Here is a 25,837-nt window from a genome sequence, read left to right on the forward strand (position 1 = left end):
CTCGCCATTTTCTGCCTTTGTGTTTACATCGAGTCTGTCCAAGTTGGCTTGCAGGGCGTTGTGAACAGGCCACTGTTTGGGAGTGGCGTGCTCTTTGCCCAAAAATAGCAGTCGTTCTTGCCATCCGTGCTAGCGCCAAACATGCACGGTCTCCGGCACTGTAGAAAGGCGCCAGGGGGAAGGCGCCAGGGGGGCACACGCCAACTTCCAGCCTCGGCCGCGCCTCGTCGAAGCTGAACTGCCAAAATTACGGCAAACAAACGATGCCGAGTTGAAAACGTAAACATCCGGCCATAATAGCACCCATTGTCCCGGCCACCACGAAGCACGACTCCAGACCGATTGTCTGTTGGCACCAGGACGTTTTGCTTTGCCCCTTTAGCTAAATGGGCTGCTAGCTTTGACTGTCCGGTTGGGCGCTTCGCACTGCGACCTTGGTACATCTTGACATCGCGAGATCACGCTGTGGGTGCCACTGGCCTGTCCATCACCGCGAGGACGGTCGGGACAATATTTGTTTCCCGAATCTGTTGCCACAACCGTCTGGGCTGCCCTGATTGCGGCGTTTTGTGGACCCGAGGTCGCGTGTTGACAGGTAGCGTCCCGGTCGTTGTTGACTTTGTCCACGCCTTTGCTAGTTTTGTCTTTTTTGATGTTCTCCTTGCTTTATCTCCCCACCCACGGGTCATCCTCCGCTCGCTCCCGACGTCCAGCCCTGCGCTGATCTCCTTTTGTGGCTCCCTCCACAGCTCATATCTGGATATAGTCAGACTCGTTTGGGAGAGGCAACCAGCCCACATGAGATACACGAGGCATGCGGCTGTGCTCCATCTACCAGCGGCCATGGCAGCTCCAGCAACGTCATCGCCAGCATGCGCGCCTTATTTGTGCTCGGAGAGAGGCAGACCCGACTAGCCTGTCTCCAAACGGTCTGCGCTGCAGAGCAATATGTTTCTCGACGGCAGCGATTCCCGAAACCATGACGACAACAGCTCGATCATTATGCTCACAACGACGACCGTCGGCGTCGCCAGCGGCTCGTTTTGCTGCTTCTCCTGTCTACCGAGGGTCCCTACAGTCCGATCCCAGGCCCCAATGCCAGACGAGGGGCAAGAAAACCAGGACCGTCGTGCGTTTCGAAGACCTGCCGCAGGGCATCGTTTTGCCCGCCGCACCAATTGGGGCAAACGAACGTGGCACCAGTGCTAGCAATGTTAGTAATTCGAATGCCGGCGAGGACAGCCAGTCCAGCGAGACCCCCAGTTCGGGCCCAGACACGGGTGGCCCTGCGTACCCAACGGTCATTCTGCAGGCCCGCCGCAACATGCACAAGTTTGCCAACTGCGTGCTGCTGACCCGCGTGGGCGGCTTCTACGAGCTGTACTTTGAGCATGCGCAAGAATACGGGCCGCTTCTGAACATCAAGGTGGCCTCCAAGAAGACAAACGCAGGCCCTGTGCCTATGGTATGTCTTTCTCCTCCCTCCTCTGACTTTCTCTTGCGCCTTGTCCCAACTCGTCACTCTTTTTGCGCCCTCTTTCCCTCGCATCTTTGGCCATCTCGTATCATGTATCGTATCATCCTGCCCTGTCTTACAACGCTCTGGACAATCCCAACAGCAGAGATCCATCTCACGCAGGCACTCCTTGTCCTGATGTACAATCAACCGGCTGCGTTGGTATTGCATCCTTTGTCTGGGCGGCCTTGCTCCTGTTTTTACTTTGTCCCGCACCACCCTCCTTTTCTCGTCGTATTTCTCCATTTTGTCGTTCGGTTTTCCTGATATGATCGCCACCAATAGTTGTCATATCCACTCTCCACGGCCCGCGCACACTGTCTTTGCCTTTTCCCTCTGCTACTGTTTTTTTGTCATCAAGTGTTCCGTTATAACATTCGATGTTGATTCCATGTCACACCCACCATCCTTTGCGTCTTTGGTTCTATTTTCGTTTCGTTGGCGGTCTCCTTGACATCCCGTCTCTAATCATATCCGCAGGCAGGCTTCCCCTTCTTTCAGCTGGACCGCTTCCTCAAGGTCCTCGTCCACGACCTCAACCGCTATGTAGCCATAGCCGAGGAGTTTCCCAACTCAGCCGCCGACAAGGTCAAGTCGGGCGGTCTGATGCATGACCGCCGTGTGGCGCGAATTGTCACGCCGGGCACGCTCATCGATGAGAATTTTATGGACCCCTACACAAACAACTATGTGATGGCCATCCACGTCGATGCGGTGGATAGTGTCAGTGCCAGCATTAGTGCTGATGCTGGTGCAGGTGCTCCTGTCAATGTCCGTACTGGTACGAGTGTCCGGCCGTACGACGGTGATGCCACTTTGTCAGCCCCGTCTGCAGCCCAATCTCCACTCTCCCTCCTGTCACAGGGGACCCTGACGGCTGCGCCCCTAGCGTCTGCATCGCCCAGTTTGTCGTCCGTGGCCCTTGGCTTGGCCTGGTTGGACCTCTCGACCGGCCACTTTTATACCCAACCTACGAACCTGGCTGCCCTGAGTTCGGCCCTGTCACGTGTAGCACCCCGGGAGATTGTTTTGGACGAGAGGCTACAGCTGCTGCGGCGTCATGGTCACAGTGACAGTGACAGTGGGAGTGGGAGTCCAGTCCACCCGCTATTTTCAATTATAGACGAGGACCGCACTCAGCAGCAGCAGCAGTTGATCACGTATGCCTCGGCACCGCCAATAGCGGCTGAAGAAGCCGGAAGCGAAGCTAGCCATGACCGGTCTGCACTGCTGTCGGAATGGAAGCCGGTGCTGGAGTCGGAGATCTCGGCTCAGACCGCAAAGGACTTGACGGGCGATGAAATTTCTGCCGGCAGTTTGTTGCTGCACTATGTCAAAGACCGGTTGCAAGGCTTGTCCATGAAGCTGCAGCCGCCCGTGCGCTATGAGGGCATGCAGGTCATGACCATTGATAAGAACAGTATGCGCTCTCTCGAGATCAAGCAGACTGTGCGTGACGGCTTCTTCCGCGGCAGCCTGCTGCATGCCATTCGCCGGACGGTGACAAAGAGCGGCGCCCGTCTTCTCAACGAGTGGCTCAGTGCCCCCTCTACTTCTTTGGATGTCATCGTAGCACGACAGACTCTCGTGTCGCGCTTCGTCCAGGACGAAGACCTCCGCGACGGCATCACGCAGCTGCTCCGCCGCAGCCACGACTCGCACCGCCTCGTCCAAAAGTTTGCCCTCGGCCGCGGCGACCCGGACGATCTCCTCGATCTGGCCAAGACCATTACGGCCACGGACGACATTGTCGGCCTGCTGCGGCACGCGCAGCGCATCCACAAGGACGCCGTCGATGAAGAGACGGAAGAGAGCCTCGAGGCCATTGCCGGGCGCATCCAGCTCGAGCGGCCGCTAGCGATTGCCAGACGCATCCGCGACTCGGTTGACGAAGAGGGCCTTATTCACCAGCATGAAATGGACGAGAACGAGGCTGACGCCATGATGTCTCTGGCTGAGGAGGTCGTCCAAGCGGAGGGCTCTCTGCAAGAAGACGGGTCCGTTTTGCGGCGCAAGGGCAAGGATGCCAAAGCAGCCGCCGCAGCAGCCGCAGCTTCCGAGGCAGCATTAAGTGGAACAAAAGCCACGGCCACAACGAGACGGAATAAGAACGCGTCCATCCGCGATTACTACGGCGAGGACAACGAGGCGTGGGTGATGAAGCCGTCTGCTAGTAAGAGTTTAAAGATGCTCCATGCACAGCTCGCCGACCTCACGCGCGACCGCGAAACCCTGACGGACGAGCTGCGCACACGTCTTGAGGCGCCCAGTCTGGTCCTCAAGTGGACACCCGGCTTGGGCCACATCTGTCACGTTCGCGGCCGCGACGCCAAACGTGGACGGCCCAAGAAGGAGGAGGACGGGCCCACGACCATCTCATCAAGCCGCACGACGCGGTCGTTGCATGTGCCCGAGTGGACGTCGCTGGGCCAGAAGCTCGACCAAGTACGCTTCCACATCCGTGCTGAAGAGCAGCGCGTCTTCCATGATCTGCGCGCGGCCGTCGTACGGAGTCTCGTGCCCCTGCGCCGCAATGCCGCTGTCCTCGACGAGCTCGACATTGCCACCTCATTTGCGCGGCTCGCCCTCGAGCAGAACCTCTGCCGCCCGTGCCTGCACCGCGGCACGTCCACGGCCATTGTCGGCGGCCGCCACGCCACCGTCGAGGGTGGCCTGACGGAGCAAGGTCGCACATTTACACGGAACGATCTCATGCTGGGCGACGGGGCCGAAGGCGGTGCCTCGCGCATCTGGCTCATCACGGGGCCCAACATGGCCGGCAAGTCGACGTTCCTCCGGCAAAACGCCCTCATCACCATTCTCGCGCAGATCGGCTGCTACGTGCCGGCGGACTACGCCGACCTCGGCCTCGTGGATGCTCTCTTTAGTCGTGTCGGCTCGGCCGACAACCTGTTCCGCGACCAGAGCACATTCATGGTCGAGATGCTCGAGACCGCGCACATTCTGCGCCAGGCCACGCCGCGCAGCTTTGTCATCATGGATGAGATCGGCCGCGGCACGACGCCCGAGGACGGCACCGCCGTGGCCTATGCGGCGCTGCACCACCTGGTGCACGTCAACAAGTGCCGGGGCTTGTTCGCGACGCATTTCCACGGGCTGGCCGACCTGGCGGCCGCGGACGGCATCGCCGCTACCGCCGCAGACGCCAACGCAGACGCCAACGCAGACACGGCCATGCCATGCTCGTTCCCCGTCGAGCTGTACTGCACAGACGTGGAAGAGGACGGTGCGGGGGGGTTCGTCTACGTGCACCGGCTGCGCAAGGGCATCAACCGGCAGAGCCACGCGCTCAAGGTGGCACGTCTGGCCGGGCTGCCAGATCAGGCGATCCAGATCGCACAGCGTGTGCTGGCCAAGAGCGGTGTGCCTGCACAGGGGTCGTAGGATGAATAAAGGAATGGGATTTACGGACAGGAAGGTAAAATCAATAGAGGCTCATGTATGGGCTACGGCATGACTGATTTGAGTTGGGGTTTGGTTACGCATTTACATTTGTTGGATGATGAAAGTCGTGCACGCATTGAGTGTCCTGTTCTATTCCAAATGTTAGTCATTTGATACCTTCGAGGTGTAGATATACATGGCAAATCATTTTTTGTTTCAAAAACAGAATATCCATCAACCAACAGCACCCGAGGAGCATGTTACGTGTCTCATAAAAGTGATGGGTGTCTTCAGAAGTAAGACTTCAGGGTTAAAAAGCTCGTTGAATGTTGTTTTGGTTCTAATCCTCGACAGAGCTCCCCGGTACGGCCGTGGCAGGATATGATAAAAGAGGGGAATAACGGGAGGAAGATAAATGCGCTTACCGATTGGGTTGAAGAGAATAAAGTGTTTTTGCTGCTGCTGTCACATACACGCAAAATGTCACAGAAGAGAGCCATGGGAACAAAAGTTGGTTGAGGTTTCAATATTTTCGGATTTTTTATATTCGGGGATATAAAGTAGCTTTTTTGTTGGTGGACAACAAAGGCCCAACGCCTAGAAACACTGACCCTCGACAGTATCAGAATCCAGGAGGATGGTGTGGCATTTAGTCGCTGGAAACAGGTTAGCAGTGGGTTCAAACAGATCAACCGGCACGACGTCACGAAGCAGGGGGGGAGGGGACATACAAAAGACCGCCGAAACCGCCGTCGGAGTCGGACTCCTCGGCCTCCTCCTCCTTCTCCTCGGCAGCAGCCTCCGCCTTGGTCTCCTCGGCCGCGGCGACAGGGGCCGCAGCGGCGTAGGCCTCGGGGTTGGCGATGCGGTCCTTGAGCTGCTCAATCTCGGGCCACGAGATCTCGGTCTCGATGGCAATGGCCAGGACGTTCTTGTACGAGTTGACCAGCGAGTGCAGGACAGAGGGCAGGGTGGGGAAGTTGATGGCAAGCGAGACGCAGGCAATCGTGGTGATGGCCGACGAGAAGGCGCCGAGCAGCTGCTCCTCACCAATGTCGAGGACGTCGGGGGAGAAGGTGTTGCCCTGGTCGTAGACCTGGGCAATGCCCATGCCGTAGGTGAAGGGCGAGATGTTGAGCATGTTCAGCAGGGTGGCCTCGGAGGGGCCGACCTTGTTGCCGCTCTCGACGAGCTTGAGGTCCGTGGTGATCTCAATGGTACCACGGGCAATCTTGGTGGGGACACCGAGGGCCTGGAAGAAGGAGGTCTTGCCAGGCTCCATGCCGGTGTTGCCGGCGGGGACCCACACATCGACCGGAGCGATGGCGCCGGCACGGGCAGGGGCCGCGACCTTGTTGACGAGGATCTTGTCGCGGATGGTCTTGAGGTCGCCGTTGGTGAAGACGAAGCCGATGTTGCCCTTGACGAAGGGCAGCAGGCGCTCGTACTCGGGGGTGTCGTTGACAAAGGTCTTGAGGGCACGGCGCACCATGGTGTTCTTGCCCATCAGGACCACGCCCTCGCCGCGGAGCGACTGGCGGATCTCGTGCATCTGCTGCGAGCTGACATTGTCGACGCTGACGATGAAGATGGACTGGTACGTCTCGAGCAAGCCCTTGAGCTTGTCGAAGTAGCCAGCCTTGTTTGCCGATTTGCCCCCCATATCTTCTTTTGTTACGAAGGCAGGATGTTTAAGGGCAAATGAAATGTATTGTTCGTGGAAGGGGACGGAGGGTCGGTGGTGGTGGAAAGTGGTGATGATGAAGCTTTCCAAGATTTTTTTCAGGACGCCAGCCGCGCCTTCTCGAGATGGTATTCCACCCCCCCAGCCTGCGCCTGCAGTCCCAAGCTGCTGCGGAAAAAATTATCGGTCGGCGCTAGTAATATTTTTCCTGTGGGATTTCTATGTAGGGCTTGCTAGCTTCCAGATAGGGTTAGTGCATTGTATTATGTCATCTTTTGAACTAGTCACATGGTATTTCACGTGGACCTTTTAAATGTGGGCCCTGCCAGTAGCTCTGTGAGGCTCGCAATTTTCACGAAAGCACTTATACACGACGAAGTCGCACAAGTTTGCCAGATCTCGGCGGCATCTTGTCAAGTTTCACCGTTGATAACTTGCCAAGATCTGCCGACATGGCCGTTCCATTCCACCGCCTCAGGGTGTGCGGCAGCATCCTGGTCGCCGCCCGGGGCGCCAGCATCCACACCTTCAACATCACAGATGGTTCACATATTGCTGCATGGCGAGTGCCACGGTCAGCAAGCAAGGAGGAGGAGAAACACGAGGATGAGGGTGTACGTCCGCCAGAAGAAGATACTGGTGAGATTGGGGGTGGCGATGATGTACCCCCGTCAAAACGGAGACGGCTAGATGAGACGGAGGCCAAGGACAACACAAAGAGCCAGGAGCAACAACCACAACAAACCAGTGCCAACGGCAACGCCAATGCGAACCCAAAAAAGAAGAAGAGCAAGTCCAAGTCCAAGCAGGCACCCGCCAACTCGGCCAAACCCCAAAAGTGGCAGCCCTGCGCACAGCTGACCTGCCGGTCGTCAGCATCCTCGAGGCCACCGCTGATGGCCGTCATCTCGTCGTCATGATGGGCCATGACAAGACGCTGCGCGTGCTGGCACACGACCTGCAGGGCCATCTGACGCAACTCAGCGCACGAGTTATGCCCAAGCGCCCCTCGGCCGTGGCATTTACGGCCGACAACCAGACGATTTTGTCGGGCGACAAGTTTGGCGATGTCTATGCGCTGCCCCTGATCGAGGTGGAGAAGACGGAGGCTGAAGTGGCAGCAGCCGAACGGGCGGCGAAGAAACAAGAGGCGGCCGAGCAAAAGGCGGCACAAGAGGCGGCACAAGAGGCCATTGTCGCGCCTCGGCGCCTCGAGGCCAACAAATTCACCGTGCACACCAAGGGCAACCGCCAGGCCCTCGAGAACCAGCGCCGCCAAAAGGAGCTGCTCATCCAGCAGGGGCTCGACCCGCTGAAGAAGGATGCCGAGGCCAGCGCCAGCGAGTACCAGCTGCTGCTGGGCCACGTGTCCATGCTGACGGCCGTGGCGGTGGGCGCAGGTTTCCGAGAGGGTGAGCGACCGACACAGGGCGGCCCGCGTATCCAGCACGTCCGGCGTCCCCTCATCCTGACGGCTGACCGCGACGAGCACATCCGCGTGACGCGCGGCGTGGTTGGGCCGACCGCGGCCACGAGCCAAACCCACGTGATTGAGACGTTTTGTCTGGGCCACACGTCGTTTGTGAGCCGGCTGTGCATCCCCTCCAGCCGGCCCGATCGGCTCGTGTCGGGCGGCGGCGACGGCGAGCTGCGCGTGTGGAACTTCTGGCCCGAGGGCCGGCTGGTGGGCACGGCCGACCTGGCGGCGGCGGTGGCGAGCGTGGCGAGCGTGTCGGGTGCCGAGGCCAAGGTGGCCCTGTCCGGGCTGTACGCGTTGGGGTCCGGAGCGGGGGGTCCCGATGCCATGACGGACGACGATGCCGCGGACGCCTTTCTCGTGGCCATTTGCGAACGGTACGTTAAGCTTCACCCCTGGCAGCCATCATCCGTTTTGTATTTGACTTTGGTGCATGCACTAACAACACAGAATCCCCGCCCTCTTCTTCTTTCGGTTGGCGGCCGACGGCGCCACGCTGGCGCACACACAGACGGTGCAGCTGCCAGAAGGACAGCTGCCGCTGGACGTGGCCGAGGTCGGTGACGGCGAAACCCGTCGGCTGGTCGTGGCAGCCGCACCGGCTGAGGAGGATGCCGTGACAGCCACACCCCTGCTATCGCTCATGAGCACAAAAGAGGGCTGGACGGTGGCCGAGACGTCGCCATTTGCCGCGCTGCCGCCGCCAACGGTTGAACACGACCCGGACTCGGCCACGCTCGACCATGCTGTCTTGCGGAAGTTGCTGCTGCACAGCAACGAAAGCCTGCGCAAGGACAACGAGAACGAGGAGTAGTTGGAAGTGCTGCAGCATTCGTCATACCAATCAGGTTTGGGGCATTATCTAGCATTTCGCTTTACGATAGACTTATCATAGGAAGGCATGAGCGAGCATCACAGCGCAGTTCGTTGAAAGAACCGTGTAAAGTATAATATGGTTGCAAGCCTAAATCATTGTAAAACGGGTGTAAAAACAAATGCCGTCTATGGAATCCTCTTAAACGCCAAAAAAGAGAGCAAACTATAAAGAAAAGGGCGAAGAAGATAAACGGGAAAGTCAGAAAATGAATGGGGACAACAAGAGACAACACAACGTAATAGAACGGCAAAAACGCAAAGAGTATAAGTCGTACCGGTCCACGGACCGCGACCCTTGGCCTTGTTCTCGTCCTTCTCCGGTTCCCACATCATGATATCATGGCGTGGCAACCACACGCCACACGCACATTTCATTCACCCCATTGTACACCGCCCATTCTGTCACACTCCAGCCCCATGCTCCAAGAAAATGCACCATCTGTCGTTCTCTTAAAGTCATCATCATCCATGCTATATTTTCGTTTTCTTTGGTTTTCATATATTTTTCGGCGCAGTTCGTGAACAGCAGCAATCGGCCAGAATCGACGCACGCGCTCAGGCGCTCTCACCGTCGCTTACTGAGACGCGCACTGCACGCGCTCGGCCTGCGGGTGGCCATCGTCCTCGTCGTCGGACATGGCGTTGGGGTTGCCGGCACCCGCAAAGCCGCGCGCGCCGCCGCCGGCGGTGGGGTCGACGTCCTCGAGATCGGCGGCCTCGGTCATAGCGTCGGTCGGTGGGACGTTCTCGACAGCGGGCGAGGGCAGCAGGCTGCGGAGGGCCTCGAAGGCGGCTGGGTCCTCGGTCCAGTTCTTCTCGGGGAACTTGACGTTGAACTTGATGTACAAGTTGCCGAAATCGTGGTGGCGGTACGTGGGCATACCCTGGCCACGGACCATGCGGACAGCGTCTAAGTCGGTTGGTTAGTATGGGGCGGCACTACGCATGCACGTAAACTAGGGAGGGGGGTATGGGTCTGGACATACTTGGTGAAATGGCCTCGCCGGGCAGAATGTCGACGGACAGCCACCGGTCGTCGAGGTGCTCAATGTAGATGGTGCCGCCAGCCAGGGCCGTGACGAGCTCAATGTCGCAGTTGTACAGCAGGTCGTCGTCGCGGCGGGTGAAGCGCGCGTGCGGCTTCTGCTCAATCTCAAAGACCACGTCGCCGGCCTGGATGCCGGGGGCCTGGTCGCCCTCGCCGCGGAAGTCGACGCGCGTGCCGCTCTTGACGCCACGGTCGACGTGCACGTGCAGGACCTTGCGGTCGACGACCGTCTTCTTGCCGTTGCAGTTCTTGCACCGGTCCTTGTCCTTGATGATCTCGCCCTCGCCGTTGCAGTCGGGGCAGGCCGTCTGGAAGCGCTGGATCATGGGGCCCATCTGGCGCATCATGGTCTTCATGCCGTGGCCGTCGCAGCCCGGGCAGACGCGCACGGCGCCCTCCTTGCCGCCGCGGCCCTCGCACTTGGGGCAGATCACCGACCGCTGCAGGGCCAACTTAGAGACCTTGCCGCGGTAGATGTCTTCCAGGGAGACCTTGTGCGTGTGGTGGATGGTGCGGGCCTTTGGCGGGCCGCGCGACTGCATGCCGCCGCCGCCGCCGCCAAACATGCCGCCGAGGCCGCCGCCGAAGCCCTGGCCGCCGAAGAACTGGGCAAACAGGTCCTCGGCGGCCATGCCACCGCCGCCGCCAGCACCACCCTCGAGGCCGGCCTCGCCGTACTGGTCGTAGACCTGGCGCTTATTTGCGTCGGACAGAATCTCGTAGGCGTGGGAGATTTCCTTGAACTTCTCCTCGGCAGCCGGGTTGTGTGCGTTCTTGTCTGAATGGGGACGTTAGTCAAGCGTTCTGGACAAGCGCATAGTTTAACAAGTATAATCCATGAGATGACATACCAGGATGGTGCTTAAGGGCGCCGACACGGTATGCTTTTCTCAGCTCCTGCTCGGTGGCTGTCGGCGAAACCTGACAATGAAGTTAGTAAGAGAAGAGGCACGGTTGACCAGAAACCATAAAGAGGCAAGATCAGCAGCCACTGCCCCAAGACAATCCTCAAGACAATAGAGTCCCTCGAAACGTGTCTGGGTTGCGGGCGCACTGGCATATCATATGCGGGCCAAAACTTACGCCAAGGACATCGTAGAGTTTCGTCTCGCGAACCATCGTGGCGGATGTGGTGGGATTCGGAAACCGAAGGGGATATTATTACGGGACAGAAGGGGTATCGAAACGAGAGGAGAGTCGTATCGCTCGTCGCTGTATGTTCGCTTTATCTCAATGAGTGGAAGGTCTGATTCGTCGGTTAGTATCCGGGATACACGTTTTGTTGGATCTTGAAAGGTGGAAGACGAGATCAAGACTGAGGCATGTGGTATAAGACGAGAGAGATAACACGAGAGATCTAATCTAGTGAGGCGAGGAAAAGGGAGTGAGAAGAACAGAGAAAGAGGCAAACGAAGGCGCGAGGCTTATCCAAGCAACAGACAGAAGGGGAGTAAACGACGGAAGGCGAGGAAGGGTGAGAGCAAGGGTCTGGCGGCCATACAAAATATGACTGCAGAACAGAAGATCAAAGGCAGAGGAGTTCCAGAGGGGTGCCGGAGTGAATGAAGGGCGCCAGAAAGGCAGAGAATGTGCTAGCAAGAAGACGCAAGCCGGAAGTGTCTCTCGGTGGGGCGTTGGGCATTGGAATGCGATACTCTGCACTCTACACAAAGCAGAGACGGAGGGCGGACGGCAGACGAGGGCAGAGGCTGAGGGCAAAGACGGGAAGACGCAGAAAGAAGCACAAAGTGCTCAAAGAGCAAAAGACTCACTTGGTGATAGTTGCGACGCCAAAGTGTCGAAGAGCTCGAGGACGATGTGCAAAGGTCGCAGAGGGCGGAGAGGAGGACGACAAAAGAAGCACGGAGAGAAAAGGAGGCCTGGTCGAGGAGGAAAAGGGAACACGACGGGCTGGTTTTGCTGGAGTATTCGTTTTTCTTCTTTGGTTTTCTGTTTTCGGTCCTGTCTGAGGGCTGGTGCTGGGAAGTTGGAAGTTGGTTGGCCGTTCTGGGCAGGGCGTCCGGAAAGTTTTGCTGGGGAAGGCGCGGGCTGTGATAGGCGCAGGAAGCCGTGGATGCAGGCAGTTACAGGCAGTTACGGAGGAGGAAGGAGAGCCTGGCGGTCAGAGGCTAGAACGGCTGAAATTTGCAGGGCGTTCCTTCCGGCGTTGTTCATGTGTCTGCACGCCGACCAGCGCTGTATTTTTCTACCAATACGTCTTACCTCTGTAAATGTCGCCTACAAACTGACAAGACACGCTTCTCCCATGGACGCCTTCGTGCGCTTTCTTTGTCCATCGGACGGATTCTGCATTCTGCCAGGGGCAAAGAGGCCGCGGTGAGGCAAAGAAAAAACTAGAAGTCTCAAGATAGGCTCTGAATGGTCGGCTGCGGCCAGAGCGAGCGGCCCAAAAGTCCCTGAATGCGCTAAAACAGTGAAAAAGAGAGCCTAAAACTCTTCCGAGGGAGTGTCGTAGTGGAAAGCGGTGTTCCATGCAGCGTCAAAAAGTGGCGCCCCAGCCCCGCCGATGGAAAGCAATGGAAGCTCCTGGAGTGGTTGGGAAGCGCGCTAGCAGAGGCGGCATGAAGTAGAGGTACCTATGTCATCTACCTATATATGCGGTAACATTCGTACTAGTACATTACTGACTTACACGCGTTGAAGTAGAGGTACATATTCGCATCATTTTTGCCAGCTATTGTCGGTGCGGCAAGAGTACCTCTACGTCACATGCAAGGCTGTGCTTAAGGCTGTTAAAGGCATGATTACAGACACGGTTCACGATGTTTTGTCAATATTGAATATAATATTATTGAATATAATATTATTGAATATAATATTATTGAATATAATATTATTGAATATAATATCAAGCACAATTTATTAGCGTAGAGTCAGTCAGTGCAAATCAAAAAAGTACAAACAGTCTACAAGGTTGTGAATAATTATCAGGCGGGCAAAAATCGATCGTCAACTCATACACCTCAGCTTGTCAGCAATCGTCCAACACCATCGGCCATCAGCGACGCCGTCGACTTCGACTCCTCCACGCAGCTAGTAGTCAAACGTCTCACCAACCAGAGTCTCGCTCAGCGTCCACAGACGCGCCGCCAGCTCGGGGTTCTTGGCGTAGTCCAGGATGCCCGTGTCCACGGCCGACGACGAGATGGTCGCGCCACTCTGGCCGGCGAGCGCGGGGTCGTACGCCGCCGTGACGTAGCTGGCCACGCTCTGGGCCGCCGAGATAAAGGGCGCCGCCGGGTTGAGCGAGCCGTCCTCGAGCAGCCAGCCCAGCGACTTCTGCACCGCCTCGGGCACGTAGCGGCCCAGGCCCGTGGTGCCAACGGCACCAGGATTGACCGAGAAGGCCTCGACGCCCTTGCCGGCCAGCTTCTGGGCGAGACCGACGGTCAAGAGCATGCCGGCCGTCTTGGACTGGGCATAGGCGACAAAGGCGTCGTAGGCCGCGCGGTTGGCCGGGGTGTCGTCGAGGACGCTGGGGTCGTCGAGCGCCTTGACGGGCGAGCCGAGGTACCCGCCCGACATGACGGACACGACGCGCGCACCGCCGGCGGCCGTCGAGCGGCGCAGGGCGGGGACCAGCAGGTTGGTCAGGAGGAAGGGGCCAAGGTGGTTGGTGGCAAACTGCTTCTCGACGAGCTTGCCGGCGGCGTCGGGCACGCCCTGGTACGTCTGCAGCATCATGATGCCGGCGTTGTTGATGAGAACGTCGAGGGCCAGGTCCGGGTGTCTCGCCGTCAGATCGGCGACGGCGGCGCGGACCGACGGCTGGCTGGCGAGGTCCAGCGGCAGCGGCTCAATGGCCGTCTTGGCGGCGTCGAAGCCGGCGTCGGCCTTGAGGCTGGCAATGACCTCGGCGATGGCGTCGGGCGAGCGCGAGGCGAGGATCAGCAGCTTGGGCGCGTGCGCCGCGACGATGCGGGCGGCCTCGGCACCCAGGCCCGACGGCGACACGCCGGTAATCAAGACGGTCTTGCCGACCATGTGCTCGTGGAGCTGGGCGGCGATCTCGTCCGAGGTCGCAGTGCTAGTGGCGCCGACATCCAGCTTGTTGAGGTCAGCCGTAGCAACGGTGCCAGACATTGTTGATTATTGAGAGAGTGGTGATGGGACGGGGTTATGGTAGTGGGTCGAGTGATCGAGGGTGCAGATGCAGACTGTTGAGATGTCGAGAGACAGTTGAGTGTTGCGAGTGATGTTGTGGGTGGTGATCTAAACTTTTCGACATCAACAACCTCGACGGCTCGCCTCTCTTTTATAGACATTTGTCGCTCCTTCTCCGACAGCGTCTCCTACCATAATACCATGATGACGACAGGTTTTGATGATGAAAGATGGAAAGAATTGTCAGCGTGATGATGGAAGACAACGACAGTGCAGCAGACAAAAGTGATGTTGCCTGGTCAAGGTGGTTGGGAAAGGCTGTGCCGCCAGCGCCCATATCTTCCACAGCACTTGCTGATGTATAACGGTCGTGATGGCGCCAAGGGGAAAGCGACATGACTGCATGCCAAAAGACCACAACGAAACACTGCTTATGGTCTGCTTCTTCCACGTGCTGTCCAGGCCGCCAAAGGCTGCTTGGAGTCAGTAGGGCGGGATATCCTGGCGTCAGCCGGGGAACGTGGCGTTCTTAAGCTTCAACGGCAGATCGTGCGGGCGTGTGAATATGAGGCTCCGGCAGACTCTAGCACTTTTTTGGTTTGTGGATGACGACAGATAGGTCAACTTGGGAGTGTGCAACCGACATTTCCCCACGCAATCCCGCCGAATCAGCATTACAATGTGGCGTGCCTTTGGCTGTCTTCTCCGTTTTCTGCTGACGCTGAAAAGTGGGTCCATCCATTCTGCTGATGCTGATGCTGATACAATTTATTGCTAGTGCTACCCCGAAGTCAAGCAGCAGTCCACTGAAAGCGCCAAAATAATTCGTACAGGGCACTCAAATGTGGCTGGTCCAGCGCGGTGTGGCTTGACGGTGTCGTTTGATCCCCACATAATGTATTAGACGTATTCCACAATATTAATAGCACTTGCCCTGTTTGGGTGCAAATCTACAAGCACCGTCAACAAAACATCACGAGAATCAGCTAACAAATTGACCACCATTCAACCAGCCAGCAGTTCCTATAGCCCATCACGGTCTTACAGCTAGAAGCATTATGCCATCTACGAGAAAGTTTTCAACGTCTATAGTGACATCCCAGCACGTACTCATCCTTGTCGCCCACCCACCAACCAAGATGTAGACGCGAGCTAGATAACGGCTTCTTATAAGGTGTTCCCTTTTCCCATCTCAAATATCGGCGTCGTCCTTCAACTCCTTCACACCCCCTTTTTTGGTAATTAAATGCCACACTGCCACCCCTGTTTACCATGCGCAGCCCTACAATGAATGTTTCCGGATCGCCTAACACGGGCACCTGGGATCGCATGAATGATCTACGGACCCTAATGCCTCACATCGTCGGGGGCGACGAGGAGCTTAAAATGTTTCAGATGAAGGCTTCGTGGGGTGTGAGCAAAAGGACTTTGTCATGCAGGTTCTTATTTTAGATGCAAAGTGGTGTCGCTGCGAGTTGCCTCACAGTTGCTTCATATGAGAGCCATTACGCCTCTGCCTTGGCAAGGAAATACGAATCCCAAGAATCCTCATAGTCTGCGAGCTGGGATGCGGTAAACTGCACGTACCGCTCCATCTCCGCCTTTGCCTCCGAGGGCAGCTCCGGCGCGGACTCGGACCGGTGAAACACAGCCCAATAGATGCCGTCGACATGGTCGGAGTTGTTTAGCGCATAGTCGAACCAGACGCGTCCCGTGGTCCACGAGTCGTACATCAGAGTCGACAGCGGCGTCTGCTCTGATGGCGTCGTCGTCGTCGTCGTCGTCGTCTGCCGCTCGCGTTCTGCGCGTCGCATGGCGTCGAGGAACCGCTGGAGCAGAGGCTCGTATTCCCGCAGAAACCAGGCAAAGTAGCCGCGGTCGAGACACGTGCTGGGCAGATAGCGGGCCAGCCACAGAGGCGGGTCGCTGGCGAACTGGGCCGGCATGGCATTGGTGAACTCGAGGTCGAAGACGCCGGTGATGACCCCCGTCTCGGGATGGACCGTCATGTTGCGCGTGTCGAGGTCCGGTTGAACGCGCGGAAGGGGCCCAAGTTGTCACCTGGGGGGCAGAGCGTAGGCGTCGCAAAGAGCTGCTGGAAACGGTACCGGCCCTCAAAGCGGAGGCGTGCAATCGCCTCCGACGTGTCCGGCTGGTGGTACGCGCCCGGCTCGTTTTCATTGTCGTTCGTCTGCGGGGCGTTGATGTTGCGCAGCGTCCAGAGCTGGGTCGACTGTTGCTGCGCGACAAAGTCGAGGTACGCCTTGGCGCTTGTGAACGGCTCCGTCGGCCAGTCGTCGGTCGGGTAGTTGGGAATCCCGAGGGCGTTCTGGTGCATGTCGATGGTGAGCGGGCGTCTCGCGATGGTCCTTGTCCTCGGCCCCGTGGGCGTGTCGTTGGCGACGGACCCAATCGCCTCGAACTGCAGATCATAGAGATCAAGATGGAACGACGCGAGCTGCTGGAGTATGATGGACTGCAGCTCATCAGGAGGCCCACGCGCCAGGAACTCGCGGAGGTTGTCACCCTCGGCCCAGTCCATCACGATGTAGGGAAGCTGGAGAGGCGGCTCATGGTGCAGCTCCTTGTCAGAGCGGTACACGCGAGGGACGGGTATGCATGTGCCCTTGTCCCGGATGCGCTGCATCCAAGCGGCTTCATTAATCATCTTCTCGGCGGCGAGCGCAGCGGCCGAATAGCCGGGCTTGGGGACCTTGATGGCGACATCGCCGCCGACGGACGCAAACCGGAAACGAATCACTCGGTTGTAGGAACCTTCGTACGTGTCGTTCTCGACGAGCTTAGCGGGACCACGGCCGCTGATGTGATCGCTGACGAACGCCTCCAGAATGCGAAAGTGGTTTCCCTCGAGGCTACCCTTCCACGCTTCGTACTCATCCGAACCTTTTGCGTAGAACAAAGCATCATAGCCGACCTTGAGCGAGGGTGTCTTGTCCATCTTGGAGGATGCGAAGGAATTGGGCAGACCAGACCGAAGGATATGGCGGTTAACAAGGTCCAAGGTATACGTGGCATAGAAAGCGATTCTGCGTGTGTAGAGAGAGAATGATGGACGTTGTATGTTGTCGATGCAGACAATTGGTGGACAGAGGGGCGATTGGATTTGTTTCAATGGCCCCTGCCCAGTGAGCCAACCAGCCACATTCGAGTGGGCTATGATTGCTGAGACTCGTTGTCCCTTGCCTTCGGGTCATGCAGCCAGGTCATTCAGGGTGCATATCGTTTTTACCTGTCGCAGCGATGCTGTCCCAAAATAAGCTCAATTTTGAGACGGAATATTTCATGACGAGCATCTTGTCCTACACCACCTCCGCCCAGGCTCTCTATGCTAACAATCATCGTACGGGGAGCCTGATTCCCCACATCGTGAACTTATGTTTCGCAAAAGGTGCAGACCGAAATCCTTGACCTTTGAATATCCAACTTTTTCACCCCTTTCACCTATTGCTCTCTTTCTCGTCTGCATTGCTCTTGCCTTACCCAAGGATGAGAGAATGCCTGGACCGATAAGGGGCGGTCCTCCGGCAGCCATCGAAGGAGGGACCGTACCAAGTCGACAAACGCAGTCTTTTCGTTGCCCTGCAGCTTCTTTGCCAGCGTCTCGAAGCTCACGCCCTCAGTTACGGTGGGCGACCAAATCCAGTTGCCTAGAAACATACGTGTTACTGTGGCTCCCACGAGCAGCGGTGGTTCGTAACTGTCACACACCTTGATCGTCCCAGTACTTGGATGTTTCGGACGCCTTTCGATTCAGAAACTCGATGGGTGGTGGCCCCAGGAGAGCAACCATGTTGGCAAGGTGGCGGGCATTGCTCTGCTCCCGCGATTCATCGGCCTCTAGCTGAAATAGAATGTCGTCTTCCACCAGATTCCACGCCTTTAGGGTTGGTGATTGTCAGAACACGTCATGTCCGTGGCGTGTATGGAGGTTAGACGAGGGTGCGACGTACCAGTACCCCCACGTTCCACATATCGATCTTGTTGTCCCACGGCATGCCGAGAATCACCTCGGGGGCCCGAAAGGGTGCCGGCATGGCGATTCCCCCGTGTCGAGGACCAATGCGCGCTTGCCCCATGTCGCAGAGCGCCAGAGGGCCGATACTGTCTACGACACCGAGACTTGCGTGGATCACGGTGCCATCGACATACTTCCTCCGCGACGACGTCCTTGCTTCGAGGCTGGCAATTTTGTCAAACACAGCCTGGTCCATGACGCCGATCAGCAAGTTGTCAGCATGGAGATCTTTCTGGTTAGTAGGAACATTAGAAAAGTAATGTTTCATGCCCGAAAACGAGAGAAAACGAAGACGTGGTACCTGTATAGATGACGTCGGCCGAATGCAGGTAGTTGATGGCCAAAAGGACCTGCTCGACGGCCAGCCGTGCCATAAGAGGCGACAGCACGTTGCCGGGCCGGTAACGGAACTCGCCCAGGGTCATGCCGGCAGCCGTCAGGACAAGCACCTGGTGCGTTTCATCCGGCTCTTGCAGCTCGAACGCATCCCGAAGCTCGCAAATGTGCTGCTTGCCGGGGTGGTTTCTCCCGTGCCCCGCCAAGTGGCGGTACACGTCCAGCACGCTCGTGCGATGCTCTTCTGCCATTGTGTTGACCTGGATCTTCATCGCCCAGTACGTGCCGTCCCAGGACAAAAGCCAGCGCGACAAGATAGGAGACAGGAGGCCATCGTCAGGTCGGTGACAGGCACGCACTGCAGATCTTGGGCCAGCCAGACGGTCGAGCTTGTGCCGTAGCCCATCTTGGCCCCCAGCTGGTACCGCCCTTTGATGATGTCGCCATTGCGCGCCGGGTAAAACGCCTCGCGCATGTAGTGCGGCAGAGCCTCTTCCTCGAAGGCGGTGGAGGCGTCCACGGTCTTGTAGCCTTCGTTGGCGAAAGTGCGCGGCTTCGGCATCGTTTTGAGATGTGATTGCGGCGACAGATGATAAAACAGGGATGAGGAACCGTGGGGGGAAGGATGGGATGCGACCGTCGTAAATCCCGTTGGGCAGAGTGGTGTACATTCGCTCCGATGACCACAAATAAAATAAATTGGCAAAGGGAGCCGTTATTTTTCAAGGAGCATGAGTGTTGTATCAGAATGGTTGAGGTATGGGCTTTCACTCATTCACTGTGGCATTCATGCTAGGCAAGCACCGAGCCACCGTTTTGAGTCAAGGTGATGACTTTTGCAGTACCCAAGAAGGCCGATGCTGATGTTTGCTGGCCAACATGACTCGTTATTGAACACCGGCCCATTAAAGGAGAGGCATGTGGACATGTATTGCCTGACGTCTGTGATGGAGCATGACTGACGTATGCCGTACAAAGACTCAAGGTCGAAACCCCTTACTGCAAGCGCCATAAGTAGCGGCCCGGCCCAGCGAAAAGCGGGCCAGAACAGCGATTTCAGGCTTCCATGCCATTGCCATCTCACAATTGCAATGCGGCAACTGTGCCTGACAAGTCGGCCCCCTTCAAAAACTTGCATTTCCACCTCGTATGGTTTGTGGACAGTCCCTGCATTTTCTTTGATCCTCCCGTCTCCTTCCACACCTTGTCTTTCACCTGTCTTCCTTTGACGGGCATCGCCACGGCCGGGTGTTCATTTCAGTTCATTGGACCTGCAAGTCGTACTTTCATCGTTTATCGGAGATCATGATGTTGCCAAAGCTCAACTTCTGTGCGCATTGAGCCAGTACGATCTGCTCGGCATTGAATTCATTCATTACTTTATCAAAACCTGGCTCTTTGGATCTTCACGTCAATGCGAAACCACAGCTTTCGGACGCAGCTGGTAACCTGGTCGATAACCTGGTTCACCAGCCGCCTGACAGGGGCCGCGGTTTAATGCAGTGGAATATGAGGCTGTGCAAGTAGAGCAGATAGAAAATAAAAATAAATAAAATAATAAAGCAGAAGTGAGAGAGAGAAAATGGTGTCTTGTATCACCAAAGAGAAATAAAAAGAAATAAAAAAAGACAAAAACATATCTCCGATACGGGGAATCGAACCCCGAGCTCGACGGTGAAAACGTCAGATGTTAACCATTACACCATATCGGATTTAGTCGCTTACGGGATTTGGCCCTAAATGGTAGTTATATAGCAAAGCGCGCTAGCGAGACGACGAGGGAAGACTAGGAAAATTACGAGGTGACGTCAACCGACCCACGACAGAAGATCTGAAGGGCAACAAAAAAGGTTAATAAGCTCCGATACGGGACATCGAACCCTGAGCTCGACGGGGAGAGCGTCGGACGTTGGCCATTACACCATATCGGATATGGAAGGCTTTGGTTTGGTGGGCTCGTTGGATGCTCAGCCGGCGTCTTGATCGGCCACAAAGAGTCTATTGCCGGAGAGAAGTCTGATGATGTCGAGTTTGCCTCTCCTCTTCGTTTGGTCAATCTGCCAACTTTGCACACGTCCCCGGTGTCGGACGCAAGGAGGGTTTCCTTTCTGAGACTGTGCTTTTTTGTTTTCCTGTTTTGCCTGGATGGCATGCGCACAGATCCTGCGCTCCCGCATATTCAATGCTTCAATGCCCCATGATGGAGGAGATTGTGTGGCACACAGACCACGAAACACAGCAAGACACCCAAACGACCAAAAAGGATAAAACATAAAACGTGAAAAGAAGGAAAGTATGCAAACGCAAAATGGCGGGGACAACAAAAAAAAAGAGGCTTGTGCGCCGCACATATTGACGGCATTGAATCGGGATGACACAACTTGATAGCCTGACAGAGAGCATCGTCGATCTGTGTTGCGTTGGACCGGGACACGACCCAGTCTGGTTAGCCACCGACCACGAGGGTGTGCAGATGTGCAGACGCAACAATGTGTTGGCGGTACAGCCGGCGGCTATGGCAAAAAGTACGATGCTGCGGCCAGTTTGTGAGACATGCGTCGTAGGTTTTTGGGGTGTCTCCCTGGGGAACCTTTGCTCTGCGTGCATAAGGTTGCCCCTCCTGTCGTTTCTGGGCGCATTGTCGATGGCAGGACGCAAGGGAGACATGTAAGTGACAACGGGATGCGTGTCGATGGTCACGCCGGCCGCAGACGCAGATCTAGTACACTCTGGCAACCCAAAGGGAGATCCTCGGGACATTCTTGAATTTTGGGCTTTTTTTGTATTAGTTTTGCTCACTTTGACAGGTCTTTTTTTTTTTTTTTAGAGTTTTGCTATATATATCTAGAGTCTTGTTTTTATTTTTGGTATTTATTTTAATATGCGCACTTTTTCGGACATGATTACCAGTCTGAGAGCGTCAATGCTTTTTAGGACTTTATTTCTGTATATTTCGGATGGTTCTTGTGTAAAGTCGACTTTCATGGTTTATTCTTTTACCACATTTCGTGCATGGCACTCTTTGACCCTTACTGTGGACGTGAGGGGTAAGCAACTGGTCGCCTTTCGTGCATATTTAGACCATGCGTAATGCAAGCTATGACGCACCCAAGCAACATTAGCTAGCCTCGCATTTTGTCATTTTGGACCGACATACTTGTTTTGTGTGCTGTCGGGGACACTGGCATTGTTCATCTGTTTGTCTATTCATCCTACGATCCCTTCCCCTTTGCAATGACTTTTTGTCTGCTTCGCCGTGGAAACCGGCGCAATGATGGACAGCATCTTCACCCGTCACCCATGGTATTGTTCGCCGGGACGAACAGCTCATCCAACGGCATTGTCTCGACTGCGAATGGCTTTGGCTGGTACCGTCGGGCTATATATTTGATGTGCTACCTACTTTTTTATTTTTTATTTTTATTTATTTTACTTTATTTTTTTTCATGGACAGAGTTTTTCTTCCGTAACCCCCCTTCTTCGTTTGCTTGGCCAATGCTTTGCGTCGCTTGCAAATGTAGAGAGATGGTTCATGGCGTTTGGTTCCGGTCGGGAGTGCAGGGGCGGCACAGCATCGCACTGCTCACTGCACGCAACCGGATACGATGGGATCAAGTCTGGGTAAGCCATGAGCTTCTGCAAAGTATACCCGACGAACCAGACGAGTCGATGCCATGTTCTCCAGATGTAGACAAACAGTATGTGCGTCTTCCCGAATGTGGGATAACAACAAGGTAGCTTGCATCACCAACCGCACCTGCAGCGTTCCCATGGCGGCTGTTCAGACGCGGTCCAGGGAGTATTTTGGTACTTTTGCACAACTGCAGTAGTCGCTCTATATTTATGGACGTGTCCGTGCGGCACGGCAGAAAATGCTGGCCAGTAACTGCTCCCCCAAAGTGCAGTTGGGATACGTCCAGCGCTTATACAATTACGTGAGGCTCTTTGCGCAATCTTGGTTCACGAATGAGAAAACATTGTGGATGCCGAGCAGTTCCCAATGCATGTCCAGTGCAGTGCAATATCCCGTTTCCTATTCTGGGATGCCACAATTCGTCTTGCGCAGATTGTCTCTGGCCATTTTCAGCTGCTTCCGGGTGAGAAGTATGGAGCACAGAGGATGTCGTAATTATGTGGTAATTAATACCTATTTTCAGAAACCGTTTTGGGCTTCCCATTCAGCGATCCCGTCAGCCAAAGAACTTGGAACGGAATTGGTGCTCTTGACCTTAAAATACACAAGCGATAGAGCTCTTGCGCGGAGGCACGGGACGGGGAGCACGTCAACGGCGGAAGACAATGGAACGGTGTACATGTACGAAATACGGTCTTGATGTTACTTGGCGTTGTTTTGGACATCCTGGTTTTTGTGGTCTCTTCACGAATTCTTTTTATGGAGCAGCAGTTGCTTTTCACCGTAGCATTCGGTGTAAAATTTGCTCGTCCGTTCTTGTTTCCCGTATTGTTTTTGTCTCTGCGGCTTGAAAAACACGCATGGAGAGTACCTTGTAGATACGTTGACGAAAGTGGGTTCTCCTTAATAAAACAGAGTACCATCGTGGTGCACCCTGTTTCGTTTCAATTTCAACGGGGAGAAAGAAGATCGAGGTGAAGAAGAAAAAGACGAGAAGAGAAGGAAATGTGCAGTAGAAATGAAAGACATCGTCAAAACCACAACAAACCTAATTTCCGACAGACCAATCACCGTAGACCGGAACAGTCGACGGGACCACAAGTCATTTTATTTTCAGTGCGTCAGGACGAAAGAGGTCCCGCATCCCCCCAGCTTCGCTTCATCAGCGTGGCAGGGGTGGCCCCTGTCCACAAGAGAACTGCGACCCAAGACCGAAGCTCCTCACGTTACTATTACTAGTCGTCGCCGACGTTGGGCGACGACGTTTCTGATTACGGCCACACGCGGCAAGGTCAGCGCAATATTGCTAATAAACGGACCGACGACACTGCAAAGCTGCAAGATACTTTATCGTTTCCTCGGCATCTCTCAGTCGGCACAACAAAAGTGCTCTGCTCTGCACGCACAACATACCTCTTTGCATCCGACGGCCTGGCGAGCATCGTTTGTATCGAAACATCCCGCGTTCACTTCTTGGTTACATATCTTACGTGTACGAAGTAAGCGTCGCTGAAGTCTTGGTCTTTGTTTTCAAGAATCGAATCCGCTTTCTGGATCCGGTTTTCAGCCTTTTGGCTTCGGGACGTCGCGCTGTCCACCCCGTAGCTCGTCTTTGTGTCTCAGTCCGTTGTGGGCCACGAAGCTACGACGTATGCTCGTATCTCGCGGGAGGAAATCATGCCCTTTCGGGTTTCCGTTTCCTCGTACTTCGTGTACTTCGTATGGCGAGTGAGCCAAACCGCAGTGTCCGCCAACTGCCTCCAGGCGAGGACTGCCTGGCGATCGTTCCGGGCTGTTCTTGCTTCTTTTGTCAGCTGTGTTTTGACTGTCTATCCGCGTCACGGCAAGGATACGTCGTGGAATATATGTCGTAGTGCTAGAACACGGCACAGATGGCATCGATATCACGGAAAGGCCTTCTGCCGACTGAAAGACAAGACATCCCGGCACAGGGCCGTCTGCAGATGTTGAAATTATCCAATAGGTAGGAATCCAGGCAGCCGCACACCCAGCCAAACAAGCAAACGAGAAACAAGAACACAAGACGGCACGCGACACGAGCACGAGCACGGATGCCGTTGCGGCGCGTGTCAACGGCGTGGTGGAGTTGAATGATACGAAGTATGAAAGCGAGGACAGACAGTAGAAAACGGCAGACGGGAGATGGAAACTTTTGTCGGCAGAAGGCAGGAAAGGCCTGGACTGCGGGCGGCCTGGGCCAGGGCAATGGGTCCACCGGGTCGCGTTTTAGGGAAGGAGCAGCACTGTGAATGTGAGAGCAGAGCAGCTGTATCACGTCCCACAGAGTCCACAAGACCCCAACAGAAGAACGCAAAAACGAGCAGACGCGTACGGCATACGTCGTCCGGAGCAATCAGAGTTCGGATGGAGGTCTAGTCTGGACGCAACCGAGAATCTTGACAAGTCTCTTTTTCTTTTACTTTTGCCCGGCTGAATTGCAGCAATCCGCACTTGCCTGGAATAGAGGCAATTGCATCGCAAGCTACGGAGTATTGTTCCTTCCTAGTTGCTCCCACGACAGCGCGTGGACTAGCTTCCTCAATAGCTTGCCTTTAGCTCTTTCCTCCGCTAGCGAACGTGTTCCTGCCCTGCTGTCCTGCCTTCTATCCACTCCTTCTATTTTGGCTGCGTTTCTGCCCTTGTCAGTCTCATTGGCCCTTTCCTCATTGGGCTAGTCCCCGTGCTGTATCAACATCGGACCCTTGCATGGGGAGGCAGACCGCGGGCAGAGAGGAGAATACTGGCTCGCCTGGGTCTCTCATGTTTTGTGTCATTGTCTCGCCGTCCGCCAGGGGGATTTTCCTCTCTCCACGCACATCCCGCACCCTAACGGCGTAGAATTTCCGTGGGCTGTCAAGTCCCATCGCTGTTCGCTGTGTTTACCAGGGTCGCTCTTGCCCGACGAAACCGTTTCGAACGCTCCTTCCGTATTTACCTCAGTTCCTGGTGGTTCCTCCCCCAAAACAAACCCTATTGTTGACGTCCAGCGTGCTGTGTCGCCTGTGGTGCCTTCCTCATCGAGAGAAGAGCAATTTCACACTATCTCGTCTTTCACCCTTTTTGCTTCTTGTCCCTCACTAATCTCCTTTTCCAACTTCTTCTTTTTCGAGTGTGTAAGGAGCGCCTCATTCTGAGCCTTTGGCTTCAAGTTTTTCGGTTTCGCTGTCGTCAGGGACTGATGCTTTTGTATTAAGCATTCTTGGCGGTCTCTACGTATCCTTTGTTGGCACTCCAAGCATATCGGCAAGCCATTGCAGGCCAAAAGTACTTCCACTTTCAACAAAATTGCAATTTGAACTCAAAAACGGCATTCTCTACGCCCGATTTGCTGCCAGCTCCAGCCTCCCACGTTCTTTTTCGTTCGTTTCGTTTAATAATCGTCTTTTTCTTTTATTGTCTTTTGTCCACATTCCCTTCCCAGCCACCCAGAGATCCAACATCTGCGCTCTAAACTTAGAGTCTGTCCTGCTGCATGGAAAATCACTGCAGCGCATATCTTACCACATCCTGCAGCAAACCACACTGTCCGCAGGCCTGCAGGACGCCTCGCATTGACCCATTGAACCAGCACTGTCCTCCTGTCTGGTAATTCGAGTGGCCAGGAAACGTCAACAAGCAGCAACCCGTGGGAACAGGCGGATTCGCAAACAAACGCAGGAGTCAACTCATCATTTCAACT

The 25,837-nt window shown here is 55.7% G+C and overlaps 11 protein-coding genes and 1 non-coding gene across 12 annotated transcripts; 4 read left to right on the plus strand and 8 right to left on the minus strand.

Moving 5' to 3' along the window:
• Positions 1-979: 979 nt before the first annotated feature.
• SPSK_03887 (DNA mismatch repair protein Msh1) lies at positions 980-4,921 on the plus strand (the record flags this gene model as incomplete). The annotated part of the gene is made up of 2 exons (XM_016730702.1): positions 980-1,465; positions 1,997-4,921. The coding sequence occupies 2 exons, from the start codon at positions 980-982 to the stop codon at positions 4,919-4,921; spliced, it is 3,411 nt and encodes a 1,136-aa protein (XP_016586088.1).
• Positions 4,922-5,624: 703 nt separating this feature from the next.
• Positions 5,625-6,584, minus strand: SPSK_04464 (large subunit ribosomal protein LP0; the record flags this gene model as incomplete). Its single annotated transcript, XM_016731270.1, has 1 exon — positions 5,625-6,584. The coding sequence occupies one exon, from the start codon at positions 6,582-6,584 to the stop codon at positions 5,625-5,627; it is 960 nt and encodes a 319-aa protein (XP_016586089.1).
• Positions 6,585-7,057: 473 nt separating this feature from the next.
• SPSK_04134 (tRNA (guanine-N(7)-)-methyltransferase subunit TRM82) lies at positions 7,058-8,896 on the plus strand (the record flags this gene model as incomplete). Its single annotated transcript, XM_016730945.1, has 3 exons — positions 7,058-7,443; positions 7,482-8,459; positions 8,533-8,896. 3 exons carry the CDS (start codon positions 7,058-7,060, stop codon positions 8,894-8,896), a joined length of 1,728 nt encoding a protein of 575 aa, XP_016586090.1.
• Positions 8,897-9,533: 637 nt separating this feature from the next.
• SPSK_04222 (uncharacterized protein) lies at positions 9,534-11,125 on the minus strand (the record flags this gene model as incomplete). Its single annotated transcript, XM_016731033.1, has 4 exons — positions 9,534-9,868; positions 9,945-10,784; positions 10,858-10,927; positions 11,090-11,125. 4 exons carry the CDS (start codon positions 11,123-11,125, stop codon positions 9,534-9,536), a joined length of 1,281 nt encoding a protein of 426 aa, XP_016586091.1.
• A 443-nt stretch (positions 11,126-11,568) lies between these two features.
• On the plus strand, positions 11,569-11,976 carry SPSK_04653 (uncharacterized protein; the record flags this gene model as incomplete). The annotated part of the gene is made up of 1 exon (XM_016731453.1): positions 11,569-11,976. The coding sequence occupies one exon, from the start codon at positions 11,569-11,571 to the stop codon at positions 11,974-11,976; it is 408 nt and encodes a 135-aa protein (XP_016586092.1).
• Positions 11,977-13,060: 1,084 nt separating this feature from the next.
• On the minus strand, positions 13,061-14,110 carry SPSK_04421 (fatty-acid amide hydrolase; the record flags this gene model as incomplete). The annotated part of the gene is made up of 1 exon (XM_016731228.1): positions 13,061-14,110. The coding sequence occupies one exon, from the start codon at positions 14,108-14,110 to the stop codon at positions 13,061-13,063; it is 1,050 nt and encodes a 349-aa protein (XP_016586093.1).
• Positions 14,111-15,636: 1,526 nt separating this feature from the next.
• On the minus strand, positions 15,637-16,077 carry SPSK_04639 (uncharacterized protein; the record flags this gene model as incomplete). Its single annotated transcript, XM_016731439.1, has 1 exon — positions 15,637-16,077. The coding sequence occupies one exon, from the start codon at positions 16,075-16,077 to the stop codon at positions 15,637-15,639; it is 441 nt and encodes a 146-aa protein (XP_016586094.1).
• Positions 16,078-16,136: 59 nt separating this feature from the next.
• SPSK_04468 (uncharacterized protein) lies at positions 16,137-17,090 on the minus strand (the record flags this gene model as incomplete). The annotated part of the gene is made up of 1 exon (XM_016731274.1): positions 16,137-17,090. One exon carries the CDS (start codon positions 17,088-17,090, stop codon positions 16,137-16,139), a length of 954 nt encoding a protein of 317 aa, XP_016586095.1.
• Positions 17,091-17,852: 762 nt separating this feature from the next.
• On the minus strand, positions 17,853-18,754 carry SPSK_04485 (protein kinase domain protein; the record flags this gene model as incomplete). The annotated part of the gene is made up of 3 exons (XM_016731290.1): positions 17,853-18,029; positions 18,103-18,395; positions 18,469-18,754. 3 exons carry the CDS (start codon positions 18,752-18,754, stop codon positions 17,853-17,855), a joined length of 756 nt encoding a protein of 251 aa, XP_016586096.1.
• A 17-nt stretch (positions 18,755-18,771) lies between these two features.
• On the minus strand, positions 18,772-19,065 carry SPSK_04717 (uncharacterized protein; the record flags this gene model as incomplete). The annotated part of the gene is made up of 1 exon (XM_016731514.1): positions 18,772-19,065. The coding sequence occupies one exon, from the start codon at positions 19,063-19,065 to the stop codon at positions 18,772-18,774; it is 294 nt and encodes a 97-aa protein (XP_016586097.1).
• A 1,078-nt stretch (positions 19,066-20,143) lies between these two features.
• SPSK_11280 lies at positions 20,144-20,215 on the minus strand. The gene has a single exon. It is a non-coding gene; the product is annotated as a tRNA-Glu (tRNA).
• A 3,814-nt stretch (positions 20,216-24,029) lies between these two features.
• Positions 24,030-24,283, plus strand: SPSK_04738 (uncharacterized protein; the record flags this gene model as incomplete). The annotated part of the gene is made up of 2 exons (XM_016731533.1): positions 24,030-24,093; positions 24,126-24,283. The coding sequence occupies 2 exons, from the start codon at positions 24,030-24,032 to the stop codon at positions 24,281-24,283; spliced, it is 222 nt and encodes a 73-aa protein (XP_016586098.1).
• Positions 24,284-25,837: the final 1,554 nt, after the last annotated feature.

This window comes from Sporothrix schenckii, assembly GCF_000961545.1.
Source record: "Sporothrix schenckii 1099-18 chromosome Unknown Cont47, whole genome shotgun sequence".
NCBI lineage: Eukaryota > Fungi > Ascomycota > Sordariomycetes > Ophiostomatales > Ophiostomataceae > Sporothrix > Sporothrix schenckii.